The 24,198-nt window shown below is 33.3% G+C and overlaps 1 protein-coding gene across 10 annotated transcripts in view; it reads left to right on the forward strand.

Moving 5' to 3' along the window:
• Nucleotides 1–24,198, forward strand: part of LOC149807401 (dynein axonemal intermediate chain 3-like) — a 135,589-nt gene that overhangs the window by 91,722 nt on the left and 19,669 nt on the right. For 8 of the 10 annotated variants that reach the window (XM_089966322.1, XM_089966335.1, XM_089966308.1 and 5 more), the window contains exons 10-21: nt 311–422; nt 1,105–1,183; nt 1,816–1,940; nt 3,294–3,467; nt 5,762–5,884; nt 9,984–10,057; nt 10,937–11,081; nt 12,170–12,254; nt 14,246–14,382; nt 18,116–18,179; nt 19,254–19,384; nt 20,378–20,404. In XM_089966322.1, coding sequence (XP_089822448.1) covers nt 311–422; nt 1,105–1,183; nt 1,816–1,940; nt 3,294–3,467; nt 5,762–5,884; nt 9,984–10,057; nt 10,937–11,081; nt 12,170–12,254; nt 14,246–14,382; nt 18,116–18,179; nt 19,254–19,384; nt 20,378–20,404 — 1,276 coding nt within the window. The remainder of the gene's footprint in view (nt 1–310; nt 423–1,104; nt 1,184–1,815; nt 1,941–3,293; nt 3,468–5,761; nt 5,885–9,983; nt 10,058–10,936; nt 11,082–12,169; nt 12,255–14,245; nt 14,383–18,115; nt 18,180–19,253; nt 19,385–20,377; nt 20,405–24,198) is intronic. The other 2 variants (XM_089966342.1, XM_089966353.1) reach the window with 1 other exon arrangement.

A 24,198-nucleotide genomic window follows, 5' to 3' on the forward strand; every position in this document is an offset into this window, starting at 1 on the left:
TCTCTCAAAACAGGTTATAACACTATAATCTCTAAATCTTTACATGGAGAACCTGGTCTCTCATAGCAAGGTCTCTCAAGACAGGTTTTACTGTATATAGAGACACTTAAATATGATATCTGACTTTTAACCTGAATCGATCTTTAAATCTTAATGATTTAGACATTTCATCTGTTTTCCAGCTTTTCGTCAAATGATTTAGACATTTCCTCATCAATATCTGATTTGAACATCTTTTATCTATTCTAGTTATAGCTACCAGTGGTTACTTAACAGTTTTACACTTATGAACACAATATATTTTTGTCAGATTTGAGCTAGCTCTACAACAGAATGAAATTATGGATGTCTTCCATATTGACTGGGCTCATTTAGGAGATTCCTCAGATGCATTTGGCAGCAAAGCTGACAACCATCTCAAGGTAGAAATTTAATATTTATATATTCATTGATATTTGTGTATTTTTTAATGCTATTTTTGAACTTGTGTTAAGCAGATGGCAAGACATAAAAACATTGATAATGACAGCAGAATCAGCATTAAAGTTTTGTATGTTTTGGGTTGTGGTTGATTAAAGCCATATACAACAAAATACTTAAAGTTGAGATCCTGCTATCAGCAGCGCTTGGGTTTTTCTATGAAGTAATAAAAATCACTTTTGTTACCAGGTACCATACATACTCGAGTACATTTTGTATCCAGTTGCAAACAGCATAGATTCTGATCTGCTATCATATAATGTGCTGACATATCAAGGTCTCCGTTATTTGCATTCGATTCTGCGAGTATATTCAGTAACCTGATGGTACTTTTAGGTAACATAGTATTCAGAATTAGACTTCTCTTTCAGATAAATTTGCAACTATCTGTCATGTATTTCTTTGCCACTTTGTTGATTCTGTTTGATATGCTCTACAGCAAAGACTTGAACATTGATATAATTATTTCTAGTACAAATTAAAGTCAGTAAGTTATGAGCAATATGCCAGCATTTATTTATTATGCATACTGCTGATAAATGCTTGAAGAGTTTTATTCTGTTACATGATTTTAGACTGTCACATAATTTTTAGTGAAATCGTTTTTATTCTTCCCTTTTTCAGGAGTACCAGTCTTTCACAGACCTACAGTTCAGTAAAGAGAAGAAGATTACATGTATACAATGGCATCCAACTATAAAAGGTTTGACATAAATTGATTACTGTTTTACGTTTATATTTACTAAAGCTAATCATGTTCTGACATAAAAATTTGTATACTTAGATATCTGTATGATTTTTACTTTCTTAGGATGATCAAGTTTTAATTTACACTGTATAGTTCAAAGAATGCCAATTATATTTGAAATAATTTCACATTTACATTCTGAAGTCAAGTATAGAAATGATTTAAAATTTGCAACAGCTTTTTGTAGTTGTTCCATTAGTCTTATCTTTATGGAGCATTAAAGTATATTCTTGTATCTATTTGAAACTGGCACAAACAAAACTCTTCTCTAACTTTAGTTAAAGTTTTCTTGGAGCAGTAACTTTTTGCAGATTTGGACATGAGATATCTACCTTGCAGTATGACCACTAGCAAGTCCATAACCCTTCTCAGGTTATACTTCACATTTTGAGAAAGATTTTGTTAAAGTATGCTTTAATTCACGTTAGGAAGGCCTCAGGGGAAAATCACCACACATTTTTTCAATATGAATTAAATTAGGGTGCTAGTCTGTCCTTTTTGATGAACATTTTCTGAGATAGATGTTAGTCATCAATCAGTTTTTTATATAGGTAGAATAAAAGGGTGAAACACTCTTTCCCTTCTAGGTGTTGTTGCTGTGTCTGTGGCAGAAAAGATGAATTTTGATGAAAGGATTGATGAAGCAGCCAAAGTTATAATGACCCCATCTCTTATCCTCATATGGAATTTCACAGATCCTATACATCCACAGGTTGGACAAAAAACTACTTTTTAAATTCACCAATCCAACAAATAAATAAAAATTGACTATACAGTAAAACCTGTACTTAGTGGACACCAAAGGGACATACTTTTTCTGTCCATTATGAACATCTGTCAAGCATACAGTATAAAAATTAGTACTAAGAATATCCACCCTTTATGGTCAGGTGTCTGTTAAAACAATAGTTCTGTAGTTTGTCATGGACTTGTATTTATGAAGAGATAACACGCATTTGAGATATTGCAGCTCCAACAGACCTTTCTTTTTTGCAGAAGATAAAAGACTGTATGGACCTTAGCAGTTGTAGAGCTATTACAGGCTTAGGTCATGAGGATGCATGTTGATATGGCTTATATGATCTCTGTATGATAGATTTTTCATGCAAACCATTTTGTTTTAATCAATCAGCTTTAAGAAGGGAGACAGTAGGGATGCCAAAAAATACACCTTGTTCACTCCTTATGCATATGCTGCACTTCTTCTTTTCAAGGACAAATATTAGTACATCTTAAGAGAATTCATATTTCTTGAAATAAGTGGGACACGTCTATACATCTCTTTCCTAAAATGTTCACAGTGACACAAGCTGTTGACCCATATTTTACTCACAGGTGAAAAAGTGTAATAGTTTTGTACATATGTCAGGAGAAAGTACTTGCTTCACTTAGTCTTCCAGTACTGTCAATCCACTTTTATTTCCAGTGTACCCATTTTCATGTATTTTGTGTTATAACACACACCATGAATATAAAGACAAAATAAACAATTTTAATCTATTTGTGAAGACAGTAAAACTTTCCCCCCTATCATTGTCAGAATCATAGGGTCCATGCACATTTATTCGTCTGTCCACGTCATTGTGTTCATTCCTGGACTAAGGGTAATGTGAAAGAACTTTAGATTCATCTCAAGTGTTAAAGCATTTTACTTCCTAGCTAAATAAAAGGTGGGCTTGAGAACTAGAGTTTCTTGAGATAAAAAATTAATACCAATAGAGATGATATCAATTTATTGGGTTTTTTTAATTACTGATCATTATTAACAGCTGAGATTATATGAATTGTTTGGCAGAAAGATGTATCAGGTAACATGTTTACTCTAAAAACAACCATAATTCACAATCTCAGCCAGCATCAACTTTGCCAGCTTTGCAAAGAAACTTAATTTGCAGAAATAACATTGTTGATAATGAACTCTTTCTGACAATTTTTTAATTACAAATATGATGAATCATTAGTATTTTAAACCTTATGATACTGAAATTGTGATTGAGGGTAGAATGTTTATCATAATATTTTTTGACAGTAAATGATATACACATTGATGGGTATATCTTTGTAGCTTTTATTAGAAGCCCCTGATGATATCTACAGCTTCCAGTTCAGCCCATCAGATGTCAACATCATCGCTGGTGGTTGTCAGAACGGACAGTTGGTGCTATGGGACATCTCAGCTCATGCTGAAAGACTCAAACAGCCAAGGGGAGGCAGCAGAAACAAAAGGACCTTAGTATTGGTACTGATGTCTTAACTGGCATTAGCATAAAGAAAGACTATTAACATTATATTGGAGTTGACACGAGATAAGGAAATTAGACCCAATAAGTACATTATTTGTCGTCTTCAAGCAGAAAATAATTTAACTCCACAACAAAGGTTTCCTTATGCTGAGCATGTTTCTTACTTATTTTCTGTTCCAATGTAAAATTTGAAATTTGACAAAATGAAATGTATAGATCCCAAATAAGTACTCTTGATTGAAGAAAATTGACATCCTGTATGTTAATCTTTACACAAACAGTCAGATAAAGGTCATTTGGTATTCGTTCTCATTTTTATCACAAAAAAATTACAGGTGAACAGCAGAGCAAGCTATCATTTTCACAAAAATGGGTTTGTTTCAGTGAGCTATGGAGAAGAAAAATGGGGAACAAAAGTAGAAATAAATAAACTTGGAGAAAAATGAACTCAGTGATCTGTTATTATGCAGGAAATAGATTCCAACTGAATTGGCTATGCTGTTTCTGCACAGCTGGGTTTGTGTAATGACCTTTCATTTTTTTCAAGCAAATTATAAGTCACATAGCGAGAGTTAGAAAAAAAGGCTGATTATAGTACTGTAGTTTTAGTACATTGTTTACTAAAACAATAACATCATTCTTATTTACATGTATATACTCAATTCCTATTTAATTATGTACTAAAGGTAGTTGTTTAAGAAACTTTTCATCTGATGTATTAAAACCAAATTCAATTACACTTCTCTTGAAGATATTGCTACTGTAACTTATAAATTTGTTATTTAAGTCATTTTGTTTGTAATAATTAGTATTATTGATAATAATATAAAATTTGTTTTTGGTGTATTTGATAGCAATTATTTCAAGAAATTGGAAATATTTATTTCATCAATAATCAACAAGAATAGGGAAATACATTATATATTATGTTACCCCTTTACTGTGTTTACAACATACCCCACTCCCAGTGTTATCAACATACCCTACTACCACTATTAACAACATACCCTATGACCACTATTTACAACATAACCCACTACCACTGTTTACAGTGAACCCTACTATTGCTGTTCACACCATACCCTACTACCACTGTTTTCACCATACCCTACTACCAGTTTACAAAATACCCTCTACCACTGTTTACAACATACCCTACTAACACTGTCTACACCATACCCTACTACCACTGTTTACAGCTTGCCCTACTGCCACTGTTTACAACATACCCTACTACAAGTATTTACATCATACCCTACCACAACTGTTTACAGAATATCCTCTATCACTGTTTACACCAGGGGTCAGCAACCTATGGCATATGTGCCACAAGGTGACACTTAAAGAGGTGTTGTGGGGCATGTAAAGGACAGCCAAAAATCTCAATTTTAACAGTGTTATTCTCTTACTGGTGGCATGTGCTCATTCATTTTGTAATTAATCTGGACAAAAGTGGCAATCTATGTAAAATAGGTTGCCAACCCCTGGTTTACACCTTACCCTACTACCACTATTTACAATATACCTTACTACCACTGTTTACACCATACCCAAATATCACTGTTGACACCATACCCTACTTCCACTGTTTACACCATACCATACCATACTACCAATGTTTACACCATACCCAACTACCATTGTTTACATCATACCATACTATATCTGTTGTCAAGATACCTACTACCACTGTTTACACCATACCCAACTACCAACTTACAACATACCTCACTATCACTGTTTATAACATGCCCTACTACCACTGTTTACACCATACCCTACTACCACTGTTGACAACATATCCCACCAAACTGTTAACAACATTGCATACTACACTGTTTACAAAATACCCTACTACCAAGAACATAGACTCAGAATTAGCAATACATAATGTGTCAGCAGATCAGGATCATTGTGCTTTCTGTTTGATTTTTAAGTCACTGATACACTAGTATATATAAAAAATAGCAGGAGAATTTCTGTTTGATTTAAAATAGTGTAGATACTGATATACCAGTATACATTACTATAGCAAATCAAGATCAGTGCTGCACTTTATGATTTATAACAGTGTAGTTACACCACTATACAGCAGCAGATTAATGTCTATTCCTTTTGCAATTCAATACCCATCATACACGTCACTATAATGACCTGACAGTTTATTGTGAAGTACAGGGCCAATTTATTTTGTCTTGGCTGTCCTGATACAGGCTGCTCATTTTTTTTCCAAGAAAACTTCTATAGAAGAGTAAAACTCTTATATCATTTGTTTTCTTTTTTTATATAGCCAGGGTTTGAAGACCCTAATGCCTTGAAGACCCCAATAGTGCGTTACTGTGCTGTATCCAATATAGAAAATAGCCATCATGCTCCCATTACAGATCTCTTGTGGCTTCCAGACCATTTAGAGGTAGGCTTTCTTCATGTTCATCTTTGTATATTGCTGCCATTTTTTCTGGTTATCATAGTGTATTGAACATTTACATTGTCATTACCAACCCATTGTATTGATCTATTAGATATCCAATTTAAAAAATTGTTTAAATAGTTCATAAAGGAAATCCATTTCCAATATTTGCCATTTGGAGAGTGGGGCATAATTAGATTGAAGATGCTCGAACCAGTTGTTATATTAATATGACACCATGACCAGCATGTATTGCAGATCTTTCAAGGTATCATTACTTTATTAAATACTTATACTATTATGACAGTTATAATGAAAATGATTTACATTAGATGACTGAAATTAAAGTTTGCATCAATGATTTAAGCAGTTTTAGATACAAAACAAATATTATGTTTTCAGTGTTTGAAAAAGTTACTGCATTTGTATGTGGAGAAAAGAATGAGTTTTTCGGATGGAAATACTGCATGACCTTGGGAGTGCAGTATATCCATCTGACAAAATTAGTTCATGTTTTCCCCATACAAATGCAGCAACCTTTTTATTATATGCTCATTTTCTTATTCTACCTAAGTCTTATTTATATAAACAAAAATACACTACAAGAAACAAAGTAACTGAATGTATGCCGTATTCTTAACTAAAAACACAAGTGCAGATTCATCATTACACAACAACATTTATTAATGTGCACATAACTCGGCCCAGATAAATTTGAACTTAAGTCACGTGCAAAACATAACTTTTGAAAGAAAATGGCATTTTGTTCTACTTAAAATTGAAATATGGAGTTATATGTGAATGAATGGGCACTGCAGCAACTTCTCCATTTGATCTGAAATTAATAAAGTTTGGTATTTTTGTCGATTCTACAAAGTTTTGTGACTGAACTGGATTTGTCTGTGCCATTTCTACGTGAAGTACATCAAATTTCAACAGTGTCTTGACATCTGCAAGTGTGTTTCTGTTCTGTCATTGAATGTTTGATATCATAATGTGGGGAAAATATGAGGTCTTTTAATTGCAATTATCAAAAAGACGCAGTGGAATATAATGTTTGTTTCATTTTGAGTGCAGTAAAGAGGATGTAATTGCACTTGGAGTATATTCGAAATTACAGTACAGTTTTGAAATGTGTATTCAAGCTTGAGAACCCATGACATAGTTCATGTAATTCAGATCTGCAGGACTAAGAAAGTACATTTTGAGAAAATGGAGGATGTAAAACTGTAAGTATATTTTTTGCCATTCTTATTACCAGCTAAAGAAGACAGTTTATGCCTTGTCACTTGCATGTTATTTGTAAGGACTCTGTCTGGTGTCTTTAGCTAGCCTAAATCGAAAACATTGTATCAAAAAAGTTAATGCGGAATATGGCAAAGCAGCTGGTATGTGGCAGTCCACAAAACATCTGCTCTAGTTCATTCAAAAACAAATTTAATCAACGAAGATGTAAAGCGCCTATTATGTGAATGTACATAATTTGTTTACCAAGTAGTTCCTAATACACTATTGGGCACACATGAGTACAATATGAAGTGCACATGAATGCAATATCATAGAATACTGAAAAATTCTGACAATGTAAAGTTAATGGAGAAACAAATGAGCATATAATAATAGTAAATATTATGTTTATTGTAATTTATTGACATTTGAAGTATGATAGGTTTGAAGATGTGTAAATATGACACAAACTGGCATTCCATCATCATTATGCGCTTACTCTGATACCTTGTGATTTAATTTATGACTTGCTTAGACTATTATTATAAATGATTTAATATAGTTTGTTTGCTTTTATGAGGGAAAATGGGGGTAGAGATTTAGGCCCTTTTAATGTCAGTTTGTTTAATATAACTTTAAATGTCCCTGTTTAACTGAAGCTTTTTTCAAGGAGAAAACTGATAAAGTAAATGGAAATTTAAAAATATACAGTGTTGATTCATTTTCAGGAGCTTTAGTTTAAATTCAAATATAACACATTTTTACCCATATGTGCTCCATTTAACATGTATGTCAAGTTGGTAATGCAGTAGCATTACGTCATTAAATGTTAATTGTTGTTCTGAAATTTGATACTAAAATAGTGTAATCTGTTCAGTCTTGACTGTTGAATTCATTGTACAGTAAATGTCATCAAAAAACTTCTAGATGAAAATTATATTGATCGCTATGGACTTTTAAAGTGGTAGCCAGGTAATAAACTAGGTCAAGAAAAGAGGATTCTGGGTCTATAACAACAAATGATATGGTAAAACAAATTTGTTTTCAACATGTGTTGCTTTCATTGTGACATTACAATGCAGAGAGGTTCATGACATCCAATCTGGTTTGTACTGGATCACAACTTGAAGTTGACCTCATCCAAAAATGACGATGTAATTTAACATTGATTTTGCTGCATGTACTTCTCAGGGTATGAAAATAATAACCTTCCAAAGAAATATGGATGTATGAAGATCCAAATTAAGTGAACAATTACTATTTAAAGATACGTGTAATCAAATTTTTAAAAAATGACATGCATTACTGAAAGTGTCGATGAACACCTACATGGCCTGTATGACTTACTATAATTTAAATCACAGAAAGTATCACATAAGTTGCAAAATTGTTCACCTTTATGTTTAACATGCTGTGTTGTTTTCTCTGCCAGTGAAATGACCTTTGTATTCCCACCAAAGAAGGATGACCAGTATCCTTTATCAATGAGTGCATTACACTTTCTGTATATACTTCATTAGGAGGCATTTCATTTCTCATCATTATTCATGCCAAAGCTGTAGCTGATGCTTTGAATTCAAGAATTTTACACAGCTGTTGGCAAGTACAAAGGTGTCAGTGGTCTGTTATAAAACTTGCAAGATTAGCACCTGGTAAATATATGCTTCATGGTACCTGCTATTTGCATTAACAGAGACCTACTATGTTAAAACAAAGAAAGATAACAAGATATATAGGGCAGCATGAATTAAAAATAAATACATTGATTATTAAACAGTGGTCATAACCTGAAGAGCTACACCTGAAAAAGGGGTGAGATAAAATGGGGGATCTCTAGAGAGATGCAGTATTATTTAAGGTACTATAAAAATATTTAAAGTGAGAATCTTAAGATGTGTATTTATGTCACAATAAATTAAAACAAGCTTTAGATATGTATACGACATAAAGTCGTGATTGTTCTTTGTATTGTTTTTACTGACACAGAGCTTTGATTCCAATAACATAGAGTATGTGTACAGTTTCATCAGTTACAAATGTTGAAACCATAAGTTTCACTTCATTTGGCTTGCATATGATAAGGGAGACTATCTAATTAGCATTTACCTAATTAATGCATACATTGCTGTAAAATACTTGTCTGCAATTCCTCCAAACTTGCCCTTCTTTGGCTGGTTTGTTGATGCTTTAGATCATCAAAAAGTTCATCTAGTGATTTTAGTTAATGAAATATTTTGTTAAAAATACTTCATAATAACTTATCTTTTTGTACACTGGTCTATGAGAGATATTCTTAAATTAAATTGGTATAAAAATGGCAGGCATTAGATAAGTGGAGAATAAAACAATCATTGAAGATTACCTTTAATTCTGTATTGTTTGTGTACATTTCACATATACATTTTAGTTCTTGTAGTGATTCTTTTGTAAATTTAGTAATAGAAGATATTTAAAATTGTTATGAATCTAATGTTTAAATATAGTTCAAGGGTTCCAAAATGGATGCAAAATACTGTATTATACTTACTAGGTAGTTCACATGCAAAACTCAGAAATCTTTAATAATTTCAATAGTGCAGGTGTAGGGTTACACATAAATCAGATATCCATTAAATTATTGTATATTTTTTCTTCTACACTGTTTGAATTTGTAAAACCTGTATCCTGTGTTAAGTTCAGAGAGTATTCACTTTTAAAACTTAACTCTCCAGTAGTATTCATTTTAATGTAAATATCTCTCATTTTATTTCTACAGTGTAGAAGATACAGTGTATATGTGAATGTTTATACATGTGTGTACACATACACAAACATTTTCATTAAGAAAATGTATTAACAGATGGTGTGGTTATTCTTTTAAACTCTTTTTCAACAGGTAAACAGAATGGGCGTTCCACAAGAAAACAAGAGTTTACAGTGCTGTCAGATTATGACATGTGCCGCAGATTAGTATGTGTTATTTGACTCTCAGTCCTCTTCCAGCCTCTCTCTCTCTCCCTTTAGCCTGGTTCTCTGTCTTTATCTACCTGTCTACCACACTTTCTCAATATATATGCACTTTCATAACATCTACAGGTACATCAGTTCTGTGTCATGTCTTTTTATCTTAGGATATATATTTATGCAAAGCCTATAAAGTATATGAAGTTCAGTTTTTGGAACATTTTCTAATCCATTTTCCTAAACATTTATTTGCTTTCTCTAGAATCTTGTAATTTATTTGCTGCTAATTAACATTTATTCCAGGTTTAGTAATGATTAGGTGCTTTGTAGTTGCCTGCAACCATTAATTTAAAGACTCAAGATTAATGAGTCAACCCCAATTTTTAGCACAGCAAATCCAGAAATCTAAGTTGAATTGAAAAGTGATTATTTGCAAAACCACAGAAAGTTTACCTATATAAATAAATGATTAATATTTCTGGGGACTGCTCCAGTGACCTAGTGGTTAGAGCTTCTGTCTCAAATGCAGGAGATCGCAGGTTTGAACCCCGGCTGACTCTTACCAGAGACTTATAAAAATGGTACTAACAACTGCCTCTCTAGGCTCCCAGCATTAAGATTTTAGTGTTAGGACTGGTTGGCCTGGTGTCAGGATAGTGTTACTGGGTGGGACATCATGCTACATGTCTGTGGCATAATGCCTCAGTGCTAGACATCACTATAAACTGCCACACTGCAGACATCATAGCGATATGACCGAAAAATTGTTAAAGCTACATCAAAAATCCAGATCACACACACACAATATTTCTGGGTACTGCCTTACATTTTACTGTTCGCAATTAATATTTGTAATATATGCTGATGAATCATGTTCACTTTCAGTTGTATATTATTCTGGGACACAAGGCCACCAAAAGGACCGCAACAACAGCAGTCAAGCAAGAATGCTGAAAAAGAGCCTGTAAACCCCATGGGAGTACCCACCACTTTCAAACATTTAGATCTGACCTGGAAACCTATGTTGAAGGTAAATTACTGCATGATCATTTCAAAAACTTCTTTACGATAATAGTTTGGATTGCATACACAAAACATTCAGGGTGAGAGATTTGTTTTTGGTTTGATTTTGTCTCTGCTTTTTCATGAAAGGGAACTGGCTGCAAAATATAATTTAGTAACTTTTGCCTTATATATTTCATACACTTGAAGAAATAATTATTAAAATGTCTATATATAATTAATTATGAAATAATTCCATAAATTAGTGGCTTGGCTCTCGGCATTAAGAGGTTAGTGTTAGGACTGGTCGGCCTGGTGTCAGGATAATGTGACTGTGTGTGACATCATGCTACATGTCTGCGGCATGATGCCCCAGTTCTAACATCACTATAAACTGCCACTGCAGACATTGTAGCATTATGACTGAAATTTTTTTAAAGCTACATTATAAATCCAATTCACACACACATAAATTAGTGTAAAACAAAAAACTTAAATGAACAGTTTGTATTTGCAGCTTCATGGGTCAAGGCAAATTGCAAATCAAAATTTCTTTGACATAATTTTTAAATCTGATTGAGATTTGTAATGAGAGCCATCTTTTGTATAAGTAAATATCTTTAGAATGCTTCTGGTTCTTTTGTTTGTTGTGTTTGGAAAGGTTTATTATATAATTGAATTATCTCTTATCATGCAAGAGGAGTAGTCCTAGTATTAAATGGTTTGCTCTGTTGAAGCATTTGCTTGAGCTCTTGGGACAGACTTCAGAACCCTTTGGCTAACATACTCCCCTTATCTTCTGGTAAACATTTCCACAGAGTAAACTACATATGAATTTTGTAACCTTCTACCTTTTCAAAATTTGTTTTTCTGTAAAAAAGAATCTAACTTTAACATATTTAACTTTTGCATTATTACAAGGTTGTCATGTACAACAGATTTCTTGAAATCCATTGAAAACTAAATCCAGTTTTTTTTTTTTTTTAAATTGGTTTATGCAACATTTTTAAGACAGTTATTAGCTTTAAAAATAAAAAGTTTAGACGGTTATGTTCTCAGATCATTTCAAGCATGAAACATTATCCCATTACTGTAAATATGTATGTTAAACTGCAGGTCCATCTACATAAATCGGAACCTGGAGGAGATCATATGCCAACCAGATTCTCCATCTCTGAGAAACAGGGTGACAGAGGAGCATGTATGTTGTTATCTCTGTTAGTCTAAAAATGTCTTTTAGATTGGTCTTCAAAACAGTTCATTTTATCCAATCCTAATCAAAATATGAGAAGAAATTAAAAATATTAATGTATTTTATCATTATAGTATTTGATGTACTTAATTTCACAATATGCACAGAAAATGGTTTGTTGGAGTGTTTGTTAAAGATTTGTACATAAACAGTCAACTTTTAAACTGTATAACAAATTGGCAACTCATTAAAATGCAGTCCTATCATCTTTGAAAAGAACCATTTTTTAAGTCAAGGAGATTAAGTGTCATGTTTTTCTTTTCTGTTAACAACCCAAGGACATTCAGCATTACCACTGTGTAATTGTCCAATCAGTTTGTTAATGTTTTATCAGATATTTTCAGTTTTATTTTTCTATCACCAGAGAATGGGCTGGAAAGTTGTTAATATCAACACATCTAATCTTACACTATTAATCCAAAGACAGTATTACGTGATAGGTGAGAATACACTGCAAGAGATTCTATTCAACAGTATCAATAACAAATTTCTCCAGCTTTATAAATTTACAAAATAATGTCATTATTTTCATTGAAATACTATGAACACTCTTAGTGTTCACTACATCACCATTACCTGTTTTTCATGCACACAATTTAAGCTGAACTAGCCCCCCAGTTTTTATGGATTGCCATGAAACTTGTCAGATATTAAGGTCCTTGTGTGACGATATACATATTATGAAATCTCTCTTCTCCATACATTTTATTACAGCTTTTACCAATTTTGACTCACAGCTGAATAAAGTGCATCACAGAATATGTGAATACAGCTGCTCTTAGAATTTAGCTTTCACCAATCCAACTTCATCATTTTTATGGTCATCATCTGAAGATATTTTCCTGCTGTTTTTCTTGAGTTATTACACTTTTTGTCTTGCAGTCAAATGCAGTGTCCATCGAATTCTTGTAAATGCAACTTAAGTATCAGGTTATTTTTATGAACCACCTTGAAACTCAGTTGTTACTATGGTCAGTATATTGCAACTTTTGTGTGAGTTTTTAACCATATTGACTGTACAGTACTGTTTAAGGAATTTTTTCAAATTGCTGTGAAACTTGTTACCTATTAGAAAATGTATATTTTCAACGATCATTGTACTGTGTAAGTACAATGATTGTTGAAAATATACATTTTCTAATAGGTAACAAGTTTCACAGCAATTTGCCAAAACTGCTTGAACAGTACTGTCATTGGAAGAGTTAATGTACATTGTTTTACTTAAGTTACAGCTGTACCCAGTATATGACAAAATCTTGTAAATTGAACTAGTGTTGTGGATTTTGTTAGAATTCATTGAGACTTGGCATGTTTTCATTTAATCATTATGAGTATTGTATAGACTCATCTCCATGATTTCAGATGGGGTGTAAGATCAGGGAGGAGGGGGTATATTTGATTTCAGATGGGGTGTAACATCCAGGAGGAGGGGGTATATTTGATTTTAGATGGGGTGTAATATCCAGGAGGGGTTATATTTGATTTCAGAGGGGGTGTAAGATCAGGGAGGAGGGGGTATATTTGATTTCAGATGGGGTGTCACATCCAGGAGGAGGGGTATATTTGATTTCAGATGGGGTGTAACATCCAGGAGGAGTGGGTATATTTATGTGACCAAATTCTTCACCATGGCTGTTATTTAAAATTGCCTTTTAACAGGTTGGCATTTACATTATCCTGAAATAATCTGGTTATAGTAGGTCAGAGTGGGTTATTTATTTATGCATATGAATTTCATTTCTGATTGGCAAATAATTTTGTTTCTGCACCTGTAGGTTTTTTTCCCCAGGAAGTAAATGATGTCTAAAAATCCATGTCCGTGTCTGTGCCTATGACTATGTGTGTGTCATTGTCTGTGAAATTTCAGTTGTTCTATATCATTTAAGTTTTTTTTACAGTGTGCAAATTAACATTTATTTCATTTTTCAAATGCATTTCAGTGTCTAAAGCTGCTGATAGTAACATAACCGACAAGGAAGCCAGCATTCAGGGAGGCCACTTCATTGGCAAACCAGGCTCGGGCAAAGACAAGAGGACTTTACAGGGTGTGAAGACTCATTTCTATGTTGGGACTGAGGTATACACTGCTCAGACCCAGCTTAACAAATCAAGATGCCACAGAAATCATTTCTTGATTTGAAAATGGTTCAACACACTCTGTATAGCCTTATTTTAGTCTTGCACATGTAGCCGCATTGTAGCAGTTTTATAGCACTTTGTCCCTAATACAGAAATAGCTTTAGCACAGCTTGGAAAATGACCAGAGTCTCAGGGTTCTATAATTTGTTTAAGTTTTGCAATGACAGTGCTCTGTTTTTATTTTTGTTTTACATTCAATAGTCCTTTTGAAAGCCATATAGAGTAATAAAGTAAACAGCATAAATACATATTTTTAAAAAAACTAATTAACATATTGTCACTGTTCTGGTTATAGACCCTCTTGCTCATCAATGCTTAATACAGTTGTTGTTTAAAGTTTAACTAGCCTAAATTTTTACTGGTCAAATTTGCCTATGCATTCAAGATTATCAAAATGCAACATAACTGTTGTTTGAAAAATGTGACATTCTTTAGTCTGATCTGATTAAGAAAATATTTCATCTAATGCATGGTCAGCTTTTTGGTGAAACTGAGTTCTTTACCACTAGTTTTCCAAGCATAATATTCTCTCACTTCCATCTATCCTGCTACAATGCTCACAGCTGTGACATATATCCATTGCTCCAAGCTTAACTCTGTAAGGATGTTTTCATGCATGCTAAGTACTACATCAAGTCTGTTTGTATTAAGTTTCTATGCTATTATAGAAGTAAATTTTCAACAGATCATTGAGCATGTTCATATATTTGCACTTATCTTTGTTATTATCTGCAATTCTGAATGCCTCTTCTTGCATTAGTATATTCATGCATGAACACAGTGCACATTGCATGAAACTTTGTTTGCATGTTTCAAACATCTGCACACTTTATTTTGTCAGTTTGCCTGAATATCCGTATCACTAATGAATCTTATTGCTATAGTTGCTATATTGTACATGTGGATGACAAGAAAATGCTTTTTTGTGTGCAAAGCTTAGCATTCTGCAGATTTGTTGTGGTTTAAAAAAAAAATTAATGCAATTTTGTGAAAATGGGGAGATCACTATTTTCAGACCTCAGTTACACTTGTCATGTACAGATTTGATTTCATTTGCTACAGTTATTTCCTGTTTATTGGGTGGGTGAGATGTCATCTCAGAACTTTTACCATTGCATTTACATGCATACTGCATTTTCAAAATTGTCTTGCAATAGTTGTTTTCAGTTGCAGTTTCACCACATAATCACCATTCTCTATGACAGGGGCCCCGAGTGGCCGAGTGGTCTAAAGCGCTGTCCGTTACTTATCACTGCCATCTCACCTCTGTCTCCATGGGTTCAAGTCTCGGATTCGGCCAATGTGGGTATGTGAGAAAGCTTGCCAGTAGCTTCTCGAGGGTTGGTGGTTCTTTCCGGGGATTTACCGGGTTCTTCCTCCACCATTAATACTAGCCGCCATGTATAGCCTATTGTGTGCTGAAAAATGGCATTAAACCCTTCAACAACAACAACAACCAATCTCTATGACAGCAAAGTCACAGCAATCTGTCATCTGATAATGATACACATACATCCTGTTACTTTATATTCCTCAAGTTACATTTTCTTTCAAGTTGTAAATGACTATTGCACATCACAAATTTCCTTTATGTTGTGCTTGAAGGGCATTAGTTTCTCTTAAAATTTGCTTAATACTGTTGAATCAGTTTGTTCATGTCATTCTTTGAACATTTCACAAATCTGGATTTCAACTTTTTATTGATCACACTATTTAGGCATCATAACAATATGGGAGTTAAACAGTTTTCTGGTAATCTTAGACAATTTTTCTTCTGCCTGATCAAACTTATCTGACAGCATTTATTTTGTGAAAAGAAGATCATTTTTGTGGTTACAGGTGTATTATTGATATGATGTATCGTGATCAGCATTGTGATTGTTGTTCATGTTGTCATTTTCATTATCATCACTGACGTTGTTATTGTGGCTATTTTAATATCATCATCATCACCACCATCATTGTCACTTTCTACTTTGTGCCCCTCTTTCTCAGAATTGTACAGATGTTAAATTTAAATTTTTTTTATTTAAATTTCCTTCTCATATTATGTAACACTCATGGGCAAAGATTTGTTTCCAGGTTTAATTTGGTCCATAGATGTGGCATTGTAATATTGGTATTTTGGGCACTAATGTGCTCATTTCAATTAAGTTATACATTTATTCCTAAAAGATGGTCTGTTTAGACTAATTTTGGAGATGGGGCAACTTTTTGTTTTCCAGTTTGCAATATAATTTTTCATTTCTTTTTTTGACCAATAGTTGTCATTGACTTCTCATTCTTTCTTTATATTGGCATGCATGTTTGAACACTCCTTACAGGTGCTTTATTATTTCCAATGAATATTTGTACAGCAACTGACCCATATAATCTTATTTTACACATTTTCATTTATTTTATTCATTTTATAGTGCTTTCATATTTAAATTTTTACATTAGAGTGTTAATTTTCTAATTTTATACTCCAATTATGTGTAAATTATTTCCCTTGAATGATTTTGTAACCAAGAATTTGCATTTGTGTAAGTTTGAAAGGATTAAAGCTTTATTTGTTAGCAGATTTAGAATTGATAACTCTCATTTTGTTTCAGCATATTCCAGTGTAGATATGAATCACCCACAAACACAAATTATTAGAATGTATGATTCTTTAATAGTTTTCTACTTTAAATATTTTGCACATGTACACCAATGGTCTAACTCAATGTTAATTAAACCTCAATATCAATCTAATTCATTTCTGATTTTTATGTTGACATTTTATATTAATAAATGTTATAAAAATTGAATATTCATGCAGTCTTACACCAAGAAAAGATTATTTGAAAAAGAAAAATGTTTTATGGCAAAATAATATTAAAATTAAACTTTTAACTATAAAATTACTGACTTGATCAAATTCTTTTTGTAACTAGTTTGTCATTGAACACTTTTATTGCCGAGAGTTTCATTAGTTATGAAGGGGCCCCGAGTGGCCGAGTGGTCTAAAGCGCTCTTCGTTACGGATCACTGCCATCTCACCTCTGTCTGCGGCGGTTCGAGTCTAGGATTCAGCCAATGTGGGTATGTGAGAAAGCTTGCCAGTAGCTTCTTGTGGGTCGGTGGTTCTTTCCGGTGCTTTACCGGGTTCTTCTTCCACCATTAATACTGGCCGCCATGTATAGCCTATCACGTGCTGAATAATGGCGTTAAACCCCACAACAACAACATAAGTTATGAACATGTTTATGTATTAATATTTGTCAGAAATTATCCAAAATTTGCTTAAAATCAGATAATTAAGATATTTTTCTAAATATTCAGAATTATTTTTCCATGCATGCTACATGTAGCAGTACATTAGTTCTGATTTCCTTTTATTTTTGAGTGATTGAAATAAAAAGACAATTCCATTTGTTGAAAAGCACACAAAAATATCCATTAGCAATTAATTTTAGGGCAATGCTGATTTTAACCTTAATCGTAATTTGAAGAATATAATGTTAAGTACATATACTTTTATAATACTGTGGTATAATTAAATTTTGATAAGACATGCAAAATCCTGGTATAATTTGGGAGAATATGAGGTATCACAATTTGAGGTGATGCTAGTTATGACAAACAGGTCAGTAACAATTGTATTTTATGATAAATATTTGTGATACTTGATTGAGACTTGTTGATAGGATGGAGAGGTAGTGTATGTGGATTGGATGCCGCAGAAAGACCAGGACACTGGAAAAATACAGAGTAAGTAGTTTATCATTTTTAATTATGGTACATTTACCTATGAAAAAATACACAATGCACTTTCCAAATTTCAGTCTCAGTTATCAGATTTCTGTTGATTTGAATAACGTTTTTTATACACTGAGATCTGGCTCAGTCCTCTTGGACTCTGAAGATGTATAGGGACAATGAAACTTTGACCTATTGTTGTAGAGTTCACTGACCTTAGACAGTTTAATTTGCCTTTCACAACATGCATCCAAAGACAAGTGAGAAACATTTTTGATCTATATTCAGAGTCTCAAGTGGAACCAATTTTAACTTCTCTATAATGAAAATGTTATATCTATAAGGTTACTGACAAGGGCATGTAACTATGAACCATTACAAAGCTACTCGTATGTATGGGTTACTCTATCATTGCTTTTTGATGGATCAGTATCATCAGACATATTTGTACATTTTATTTTGTTTCGCTTTCTTTTTATTAATATGTATTTGGTCTGCAATTATTCATACATCAATTTTTTAAAATTTGGTTTCTTCATGAATCAAACTGTATGCTTTCATTTAATCTCTTTTGACTTCTTTTTAATGACCTTTTTATAACTCATTTTCTTAACAATCTTCTTATGACTCCATTTAACAACCTCCTCATATGGGGCCCCGAGTGGCCAAGTGGTCTAAAGCGCTCTCCGTTACGGATCACTGCCATCTCACCTCTGTCTGCGTAGGTTCGAGTCTAGGATTCGGCCAATGTGGGTATGTGAGAAAGCTTGCCAGTAGCTTCTCATGGGTCGGTGGTTCTTTCTGGGGTTTTCCCCGGTTCTTCTTCCACCATTAATACTGGCCGCCATGTATAGCCTATCGTGTGCTGAAAAATGGCGTTAAGCCCCAAAACAACAACAACAACAACCTCCTCATGACTCCTTTCTTTAACAACCTTATTATGACTCCTTTTTAATGTCCTTCTTTTGACTCTTAACTGTACTATATTTTATCGCTCCATTTTAATAAATTTTGTGACTCATTTTTAACATCTGTGACCCCATTTAACTCCATATTTCCTTTTCAATTACTACTTATTTTTTAAAGCTCCTAAGCCTGATTTTTACCACGCAATCCATGATGGTCCTGTATCCACTGTCCAGCGGTCCCCATTTTTCTCTGACATCCTCCTCGTCGTAGGGGGCTGGACTTTTACCATATGGAAGGAGGGAGTATCAGTAAGTACAGTAGTCATCCAATTCAGGTAAATGGCTTGCCAAGGTTAAGCAGTCAAATATCTTTATTCTATTTCCATTTAAGAAATAAACTCAACATTTCAAATATGCATTTTTCTTGGTTTGTCAATTCTGGTATCTCTGAAGTGCTTAGACATTTGGCTAAATATGACTGGAGCAGTATTAATATCAAGTCACCAAAATTTGTTATGGATTTGCTGTTAGTTTTATTTGGTTATTGTCACCTTTTGAATTTTCCTTTCTGATTTAGGGATCAATATTGTATCTTCATTATTGGGTCAATGCGTTTGTTTAAATGTAGTGTTTAGTATGGCTTTTCTTATTGGAAGGCATTAACTTTTTGTTTTCATTTGAAAACATAGGAAAAGGGGGATTTTCTAGAGAAATATGACATATTACATGCATGCTCTATACTAGTCACTTTAATTGCAATGAAACATGGTATATTACTGAAGCTGATAATATATAGAGTTAGGACAGCCATTTATTACCAAAAACTGTACATATAATGTTTAAGATTCAAAATAACAAGTACCAGAAACTAAATAAAATTAAAGATGGAGTTTAAGTCCAAGTAATAAAAAAACATCATAGAATTCAAAAAAGTTGAAATGGTCTTCAAATAAGAAAATGTTTGTAGTTTTCATGTGGTAGAACCTTTTTATCAGTCATATTGTAATACCAAAATCACTTATCAGTTCAGGGCTTTACAAATTCTATAAAAGTTGGGTTGTCCACAATCTCTTTCTCTCTCAATTTGTTTTACTTACCCACAGGTAAGTACCTTGCAAGCTTGATCTTGCTTGAGCCAACTTTGAGCTTGTCTCCTGGGCATTGAGCAAATGGATTTGAAAAGCTCTGCAGTTTGTTGAAGTTGATTTTGTTTTCATGGTCTCATTTATAGAAGTGAGACAATAATTACATGGATCAGTTACTAGATTTGTTGAATTAGATTTTTGTTTGAACCAACTATAGATGGAAAAAGTGACACAAATGGATCCTGTAAGTAAACCCCTGAAGTTTCTCCATTATGATTGTTTGTTACATTTCTATTAATTTATACACAACATTATTGATCCATACTTTTCATATCAAATTAAATCTCAAAATAACTTTGGCTAATCTCTTCTCATTCTGATCTAATGAAATTAAAACAGTTTGTATTTTGAGCATGTCCTTCTAGGACACGGATGGGGAGTTTACTAAAATTAACTGGATAGCATTCATCCTATATATTCATAATTTGAAAGAACAAATCGGATTGCCATGGTCATCTTGGTCATGACATTCTTGTATCTTGTTAAGAATTTGCTGGTTTGACTTGGTACAGTAAAGTATGACACTTATACTGGAGAAACTTCATCATCATCAAACTTTGACAGATGAACAGATTTATTAACAAGAGAGTAGCTTTATAACAAATAGGAGGGAATGAAAATTTGAAGTATATAAAAACAGAATTGTGGATGGTTTATTAGTACATCTTGATGATGGACTAAATATCTATTTTTAAGACAGCTTGATATTTTATATGGTTTTTAATTTGTTTGATGTTATAACATTTACTCAGTGCTTGTTGAAATGAAATTTTCAGACCATTCACTGGCTGCATTTGCAGACATAGTCTCATGTTTACAGGGACTTGAAGAATTACTGATCTTATACTCGGTGTCTTCACTATGAACTTAAGTCTCTTTATATGCTATGTCTGTTAAAGCTTTCAGTGTCTGTTTTGCAAATGTGTTGTGTTTGACATTTACAGAATGAAACTAACACTGATAAAACACTTTCTAAGTAGGAGTACTTCTTAATATGGTAGCAACTTGGGTGCATGTTATTGTTGGTGGTATTGACTTCTAGATAAAAATCTGACTACGGCAAGTATTCATTAACCATCAAAATTTATATTGACATAATAATAATAATAATATTAATAATAACTTTGTTTAAAGACTGAAGTTCACTTGGTGGATAAACCAATCTTCCATGAGGCCTTCTGATATTTGTATATGAGATACAGTTTTTAGAAGTTGTGGTGTCTTTAGGCAGTAAAACTAATTAAAACTAGAAAACTGATCTAATTCTGCATCGAATATATACAAGGCAATGCAGGTAAATATATACAGGATGTTGGTTGTTGTTGTTGTTGTAGGGTTTAATGCCATTTTCAGCACAAGATAGGCTATACATGGCAGCCAGTATTAATAGTGGAGGAAGAACCCGGGATAACCCCAGAAAGAACCACCGACCCATGAGAAGCTACTGGCAAGCTTTCTCACATACCCACATTGGCTGAATCCAAGACTGGAACTCACACAGACAGAGGTGAGATGGCAGTGATCCGTAACGGAGAGCACTTTAGACCATTCGGCCACTCGGGGCCCCTCAGGATGTTGGTGAACCTGTGTAAAGCATTACAGGTGTGCATACAGAAGTACATTCTTTTATAGCAGAGCTGTACTGAATTACACATAATCATAGAAATGATTGCTTCCACAGAGGCATCCTAAAACCTTTGAATGGGTCCTTAGTTTGACTTCACTAAAAGAAAAACTCTTCTTTTAGAACTCAAAATTTGGTTTAGGTAAATGTAATGATTGAGATGGATCTTACATCATACCAGTGTTCCTGAAATCCTTGCATTTGCTAGATACTTTCATCTGCACAAAATTACTTGGAGCAATTTGGCATGGCTCATATTAGTTCTCTAATTATACAACACCAATTCTTCTTTGATTTGTTTATCCATTAAACTGCCAAAATGAACACTTTAAAATCTAATGTTGACTAGGTCTATTTCACAGATTGTTTTTATTTTATCAGACTTTCATTAGAGGTGATGCAGACTGAATTTGTTTGGCCATTATGCTTTCCAAATTGTTTAAACTCTATATAACCACAGAATGCAAGACAAAAGAGGTATGACTCAGCTTAATTCAGAGGTGACTAGATTTAGTTCACAGACTTTTTTGTCAGACAATCCAAAAGAGTTGTTTCAGACTAAGCATATAAGCTTGTTTGGTCATTATGTTTTCCCAATAGTTTAAACTCAGTGTAACTGCTTGACCACAAAAGAGGTGTGAAAACATATCTCCTAGATTTATCATAAACCCAGTAATTGAATAATTAACCAAGGGTTTGCACTATAGACATTACACTAGTCTGTCATGGCACATGGTTTGTGTCATGGCATAAGCACACGGTAACAACAACTACTAACTTTTATTAATGTCTTTCAAGACTTACTTGGGAACTTGATCAATGAAATTTCACTATCAAACTTTACCAGAACTGCCAGTTTTTTTTAAGTGTTATGTGTTTGTTAGGTAGTAAGGCAGTCTGTTGTCAATAAATATATGGGTATTTCATATTTTTTAGTATTGATTAAGGGGTTTATTTTGGAATAACTGATTTAATCACATCTTTGGGAACATTTTCTCTGCACTTTGTAGGTGATGAAAAATAACTTTCATAGCAAGCAACAAATAGTTTGATGAATTAGTCCTTTTTTATGTTTCTGGATAAAACTTGTTGGTGAATGACAAGTTATTTCCTTCCCACTAAAAAAGTAAAGTTTTAATTCAGGTGTGTGATATATTTGATGCAATAGGTTTTATAAACTTTTAGCAACAGAAGTGTAAGATTCATTGCAATGTAGTCATTGAAATAGTTTTACTTACAAGTTATAATGGTATATTCTGTCTAATACAAAAGAAGAGAATTCTTCACAAGTCAGTTATTTTATTTTCTTAAGAAATGTATTCCTTTATTTTTTTAAATTACTTTACCTTTCAATAATGCTTTTTTTAAAAAATTCTATCGTGTCCTTGTTTCTAATAATTTCAGTTTTTAATTAAATAATTTGTAGTTCTGTTGTGTGTTATAAAAGAGGTCTTGACTTTCATGTTTTGTTCTTGATAACCAAGGGAATAATCACCCCTTAGGATAAGGGTTTAAAAAAATCACTGCTGACACATGAAAATTAAATTCCTAGAGAAACAAGATCCACAGTTAAACTACTTGTTCACAACCTGTACCACTCCAGTGGCCTAGTGGTCAGAGCGTCTGCCTTAGATGCGGGAGGTCGTGGGTTCTTTTCCCGGACGAATCATACCAAAGACTTATGAAAATGGTACTAACATCTGCCTCGCTTGGCGTTCGGCATTAAGAGGCTAGTGTTAGGACTGGTTTGGCCTGGTTTCAGGATACTGTGACTGGGTGGAACATCATGCTACATGCCTGCGGCATGATGCCTCAGTGCTAGACATCACTATAAACTGCCACATTGCAGACATTGTAGCACTATGTCTGAAAAATTGTTACAGCTACGTTAAAAATCCAAATCACAGACACATACTTGTTCACAGCCTGGAGTGAAAAGAAGGTCCTTGACTGGTTCTAGTCCTCCATTCTACCTTAGATTTATCATGTGACTTGCCAACAGTTTTATTACACTGCAGACTTTCGTTCTCACATAATCAAAAGTTTACTAGAAATATGCAAAAGTGAAATGTTATACATCTGGGTTATATTCAGATTTAAGAATGCGTACTATAATATTTCATTCATTGTTAGTACATAATTAATTTTCTGAATGGATTCTTGTCACTGACTGGGAAAATAAGTGATTTCTATGTGTTCTAGGAAGCAAATAATGGCTGAGGACTCCTGTGGAATGACATAATTATCCATATTGAACAATGATTTTAAAGTTGTATGATTTTCTGCACATTTTGATAATCAGAAAATATTTAAAGTGCTCCCTCTTTCTTAACATAATTGTTTTAAAATTTGGT

This window comes from Sinohyriopsis cumingii, chromosome 1 (genome assembly GCF_028554795.1).
Source record: "Sinohyriopsis cumingii isolate HCF-2022 chromosome 1, ASM2855479v2, whole genome shotgun sequence".
Lineage (NCBI taxonomy): Eukaryota > Metazoa > Mollusca > Bivalvia > Unionida > Unionidae > Sinohyriopsis > Sinohyriopsis cumingii.